This window comes from Neomonachus schauinslandi, chromosome 11, assembly GCF_002201575.2.
Source record: "Neomonachus schauinslandi chromosome 11, ASM220157v2, whole genome shotgun sequence".
In the NCBI taxonomy this organism is placed as follows: domain Eukaryota; kingdom Metazoa; phylum Chordata; class Mammalia; order Carnivora; family Phocidae; genus Neomonachus; species Neomonachus schauinslandi.
In genome coordinates this window covers 11406351-11412682 of record NC_058413.1, presented here as the reverse complement: position 1 = coordinate 11412682, position 6332 = coordinate 11406351, and the positions used below count along the sequence as shown (strand labels likewise).

Below are 6332 nucleotides of genomic sequence, written 5' to 3'. Positions count from 1 at the left end.
TCCTTCCCTCTCCTCCCTCCCTCCCTCCCTCCTTCCCTCTCCCCCTCCTTCCTTCCTTCCTTCCTTCCTTCCTCCCTCCCTCCCTCCCTCTCTCTCTCTCTTTCTTTCTTTCTCTTGCCATTCAGGGCCTCCTTGGCCAACATTTTTGTTTGAAGATAGCTTAGTCTTTAGATTTTTAAAAATTTATTTATTATTTATTTTATTTATTATTTTTTAGAGATGGAGAGAGAGAGAGGGAGTGGAGGGGCAGAGAGAGAGGGAGAGAGAGAATCCTAAGCAGGCTCCATGTTGTGGGTTCAGTCTCACAACCCTGAGATCATGACCTGAGCCAAAATCAAGAGTTGGATGCTCAATTGACTGAGCTGCCCAGGTGCCCCTAGATTTTTAAATACTTGTGTTCTCATCCTGGATATATCAAACATGAAGACAATGGTACTTACTATGGGCTAATTGAGATAACCCATATAAAGTGCCTAGTATATAGCAGGTGTCCAATAAGTGTTGATTCTCCTCCATCCAAGCCCAGGACATCAGGCTGCCCTCCATGATACAGCTTTATTTCCATTACACAGTAGCATTCATCTCCTCCGGTGATCCTAGAATAGTGGGCCATGTCTCAGTTTGCTGAGGACATTCCTGGCTCATGCATGTTGTCCCAGCATAGTTATTAATAGCATCCCCATTCACTTTGAGCATCCAATTCTGACAAGCCATGGGATCATCCTACCTAGAACTTCTTCAGTGCCCTCCTTAGGGCATCTTTCAGTTCCTTGTTCCTTATACTGTAGATCAAGGGGTTTAGAATGGGAGTGATGAAGGTGTAGACCACGGACACCACCCGGCCCATCTCAGGAGAATAGCCGGAACTGGGGGACAAGTATATAAAGCTGGTGCAGCCATACTGCAGGAGGACCACTAAGATGTGAGAGGAGCAGGTAGAGAAGGCTCGGTGGCGCCCTTTCACTGACTGGATCCGTAGAATGGCTGCCATGATGAAGACGTAGGAGATGAAGATTAATGAGAGGGGGATGCTTAGGACGATGAAGCTGATGATGTACAGGGCAGTCTTGTGAACGTGTGTGTCTGCACAGGCCAGGTGTATGACTGCAGGCATGTCACAGTAGAAGTGGTAGATCTTATTGTTATTGCAGAATGGGAGATGGAAGATTAAAATAGTCAGAGGCAGTGACAGCAGGAAACCCAGCACCAGGGACCCTACCATCAGCTCCACACACAAGGGCCAGCTCATGATGCAGGTGTATCTTAGAGGGTAACAGATTGCCACAAACCGGTCATAAGCCATGACTGCAAGCAGGACACAATCAGCTCCACCCAAGAAGATGAAGAAAAACATCTGGGTCCCACATCCAGGGATGGAAACAGGAGTTTTGCCCATTGAAAGGAGGTTTGCCAAGGCCAGGGGGGCAATGGCAGATGTATAGAAGATTTCCAGAACTGCCAGGTTAGCCAGGAAGAAGTACATGGGGATGTGGAGGGAGTGGTTGATTTGGACAAGGACTGCAACTGTGGTGTTTCCACTGAGGCTGGTCAGGTACATCACCAGGAAGGCCACAAAAATCCCCACCTGGATCTTAGGGTCAGCGGAGAATGGACGAAAGAAGAACTGAATTTTTGCAGTTGTATTTATTTCTTCCATAGATAATGTATTTGATCTGGATAAAGGAAAGATGACATGCATCTTTAGGCACCTCCCATGCAATATGATGCATTTGTACTCCCCTGTTCAGTGTTAGAGCACTTTCTGAGGTACCTCAGCGATTATGTGCACACACTTTCATGTTAGTGCAGATCATGGAATATTATAATTTACACGTTTGCCACCCCTCACCTTTCCTCCTCTACCCTCAAGTACCAAAGCCCAAGAAATCCTCAGTGGTGGGGATCTGGATGCTCTTTGCTTTGATTTTGGTGCCTAGCACAGTGCCTGATATAGGAAGCTTTCCAAGGAGTATTTGCTGAATGAATTAATGAGTAAAGTCAGTTTTTTTTAAAGATTTTATTTATTTATTTGAGAGAGAGAATGAGAGACCGAGAGCACGAGAGGGAAGAGAGTCAGAGGGAGAAGCAGACCCCCCCCCCCGCTGAGCAGGGAGCCCGACGCGGGACTCGATCCAGGGACTCCAGGATCACGACCTGAGCCGAAGGCAGTCGCTTAACCAACTGAGCCACCCAGGCGCCCCGAGTAAAGTCAATTTAAAGTTCAAAGTTACAAAATAAATAAAATAGGGTTTTAATTCATTATGTGAAACTTGAAACAAAAACGTCTTAGGAAAGTGTCATTAGATGTATGTTATAATTTTAAGAGAGCCGTGGTACTGGTACACTGATAATGCAACACACATCGCAATTTAGCTCAACCCCGAGAGATGTCATTGACTCATCCTGCTTCCTCTCCTTTACCCAATTTGTTCCTAAATACTGATTGTTTGTCCTACAAAAATTTCTCATATCTATTGCTTTGGTCGTTTCCCACTGCCCCAGTCAGTCCTATCTGTTGTTATCTTACATTTAGGTTCTTGTGATAACCTCCTATCTCTTCTCCTGTTTTCCTTCCTCTTTTCCTTCATCGTGCATCCTGCTCTCCATGATCACATTATCCATCTGCTTCAGTGCCTTCCTGTTGCTTATATGACAATCTTCGTGCTCCTCTCCTGATTATTCCAGTCTCTCTTGGACCTGACTGAGGCTAATCACACTATGGCCCCAATTATCCCGGTCATGTACCATATGGTCGACTCAATGACCTCTTCTCCATCATTCTCCTTCCTGTTTCACATACTTCTGTTCTCCTTCCAGTGAGAAATTTCATCTCTCTTTTGCCTAAGACAAATCCTGCCCAACTTTCAAATTCTAGGTCATGTTCCTCTTTTATGATGTCTTCCCAGGCCACTCCAGTTTAAATCTCTCTCTCCTTTCTCTGAAATTCTGTGTTGCTCAGAGTGTTATGATTTTATTTATTTTTTATTTTTTATCTTTTTTTAGATTTTATTTGAGAAAGAGAGACAGAGATAGTGAGAGAGAGAGCACAAGTGGGGAGGAGAGGGAGAAGCAGGCTCCCCACAGAGCAGGGAGCCTGATGCGGGACTCGATCCCAGGACCCTGGGATCATGACCTGAGCCGAAGGCAGACGCTTAACGACTGAGCCACCCAGGCGCCCCTTGACCACAGAGCTCTTATGCTTAATCTAGGTTCATACTATACCGCCTCCCTCGATACTGCTTCGTATTTCCTAAGTAGCTTTGTTATTTGATGATATTTCAGCCATAGGTAGAACTCTAGATGGTCTATGGTAAAAAGAGCACCTAAGATCTGAGACCAAAAATGTTAGATTACACTATTTTCAGACTTGAGAGGCATAATTATGATCTAGACTATTGTTTTATCTAGTAAATGCTGCCCCTAACAATGCAACAAAAAGAATATCCCTTATTTCTTGTTTCTTAAAAGATTTATTTATTTATTTGAGAGAGAGAAAGAGAGAGAGTGAGAGAGCATGAGCGGGAAGGGCAGAGGGAGAGGGAGAGAGAATCTTAGCAGACTCCGTGCTGAGCGTGGATCCCCATGCGGGGCTCTATTTCATGATCCTGAGATCACGACCCTGAAGATCACGACCTGAGCTGAAACCAAGAGTTAGATGCTTAACTGACTGCACCACCGAGGTGCCCCTCCGTTCCTTCTTTTATAAGGAGCAGGGAGAAAGGGTTTGGTTAAAAACTATGGTATTTGGGTGAAGATGGAGGGAGACTGGCTTAATTCATCCTTCATGAGAGAGAGCGGGGAACAAAGAGAAGGTTCTCTGTGACCCAGGACCCAGTGTCCTGTGTGATGCCCAAAGAGTTTTCATAGGAGCCTACAGTTTTAATCTCCTGCATTCTGGTGGCTAAGAGTCTAGTCCCCAAACCAACACAGTTGTTTTGGGTTGAACCAAACCTATGAAGACGATACAAATGAATAAGTCATTTCATAAGGACACTAGAGATGAAAAGTCCCAATGGTGCCGTCTGCTCATTTTTTTTTCTCAGTTACCACCTCCTTCGGCACAGGAAGTCCATCCAACCTCTTGGGCATAAGTCCACCTAATCTCCTCAAAGCACTTGTGTCTAAATGCAGTGCGTGGGCTACATTGGCTTCATTTTATTACAAGGTCTAGAAAAGGGAAGAGGAAATCAAATGTAGAGAAATACTATGAAAACCAGGGTTCTGAATAAGAAATCTGAGTACCACATTATCCAGCATATTATCTAACTATTCTCTTCATTTCTTTATGGAAAAGTTCCCCACTCATTGTGATCTCTTCATTGCAACAAGATGAAGATATAAGTTAAGTTCTATCTGGAAGCTATATCAACTTTAGGTTATATCAAGTGCTTTTGTTATTGCAAAGAAGAAACCAAGTAGACACGTTTCAAAAGATGGTCTGGAGCTTTCAGATATTCCTTCTATATGATGTCAAAATATTGAAGCCAGTGTTGGACATCGTGCAAACAAATAACTGAATGCTTTGCTGACAATTCTTTGTATAAATCTGGAGTGATGGTGGTGGTTGTTTGGATCTGTTCATGCTTCCTAAACCAGAATGTGTATATTCTAGAGTCGTCAGGGAACAAAACTGTGTCCAGGACAAAATGAAGTCCCAGGATCAACATGGTGCAGTTTTCTTAAAAGGTCAATTTTAACTTGAAGCTTTTAGGAAATTATTTCATATAAAAAAGTGGAGATATATACATAAGAGGAAGATCTGCATGAATTTGGGGGAATAAAAACATAATATTTCCAAGAGATTTCTTACTCCCGATTGTTCACCAAGTCCTTAATACAAATTGTCTCTCATGCTGATTAATTAGTACTTAAGTAGAAAAGTTTTAGATGTACTGATTTAGACCATGGATTGGCTATTACTCAATGAGAAATAATTTTCCAAACTTCCCAAATATACAATCCTGATTTGGATCAGCTCCTCCCTTATTATTCCAAAGAAAACAACTAAAGTAGTGGTCAACATTTTCTAAGATAAGTATGGCTCAGAAAAAACTCCCAGGGGATAACTAGTCTTTGGAAAGATGGTTTATCATCTCCTGAGACTGTTTACCATCATGCAATGAAGAACATGGCTCCATGAGTTCTTTGTCCTTCATGTAATTCCTGTCCAAGTTGACTAGTGGCCACAGAAGGTCACAGATGCCCACAGAATCAGAGCTCCCCCAGGTTATTGGGTCCGTCTCTTCTAAAGAGATTGCCTGACTTGTCCAAGGTTGCACAAGTGGGTCATTTTTTAATTCATCATTTAAATATACAAGGTACTGTAGGGGATGCAAAGATGATTCAGATGCCATCTCCTCTGTGGAGTTGCAGGGACAAGGCTGTTGGCCAGATTTTCCCTTATTCTTGTTCTTTTTAAAACTCTTGAATCCTATCTTCCCTTGTCAGTTTTGCTCAATTTAAATTGTAGACAACATTTATAACAAGGGGAGAAAAGGTAGTTAAAAAGTGGTCTTTTAACTAAGTTTGGTTATACAACCAAACAATCTTAGGACAATGCATATGTAAAAAAAGCATATAATTTGGGGGAGATGATGCTTCCAAGAAAGATGGTAGAAAGTAGGCTATGTTGGAATAAATGACGTGTACTCAAATTCCAGCTTTGCTACTCACTAGTTTTGTGATCTTGCTAAGTCATTTGCCCTAAGACCCCATTGTTCAGAATAGCACCTCACTTCTTTACAAGGTTGTTGTGAGGTGAAAATGAAACGATGTCTGTACAAGAACCTACTGGAATGCCTGGCACATATTGACTGCTCAGTAAAGTATATTGATTCATTGATTCCTTCCATTATCTATCTTGAGACTGAAAAAGATTTAAATCGCTGAGTGGGTGGAATGTCTGGCAGGTCTACCTGATATTTTCTGGGAAAGATTTTATGTCACATCTGGTTCCACTTCTAGTTTCTTATGTCCCCTTATATTGCAGAATCCCTCTTTAAATAGAACGAAGAACGACCACTGTCTCATAGATTAGTTGTTACAGTTAAAAGAGAGTTTATATAAAAATGCCTTGACTTTAGGTTTATCTGGCCTAATTGACCTACATGGCATATCTATTAGCACAAAGGTGGACTCACCTGAAGAGGAAGATAAAATCTTAACTTGGGAGTGCTGATAGTGGGAGGAATAGAGAAGGAAGAACAATGTTATAACCATCATTCTAGGGCAAAAGCCCTGTTTGGAGCACAGGTATTTGTGGCTTTTGGAGATACTCATACCAGCTGTAAGGTCTATTCATACCTATTCAAAGAAAATGTTCCAACATCAGC

At 42.3% G+C, this 6332-nt stretch overlaps 1 protein-coding gene across 1 annotated transcript; it reads right to left on the bottom strand.

The window, feature by feature from the left end:
* Positions 1-727: 727 nt before the first annotated feature.
* Positions 728-1657, bottom strand: LOC110575858 (olfactory receptor 10V1). The gene has a single exon (XM_021684880.1). It carries the CDS (start codon positions 1655-1657, stop codon positions 728-730), a length of 930 nt encoding a protein of 309 aa, XP_021540555.1.
* Positions 1658-6332: the final 4675 nt, after the last annotated feature.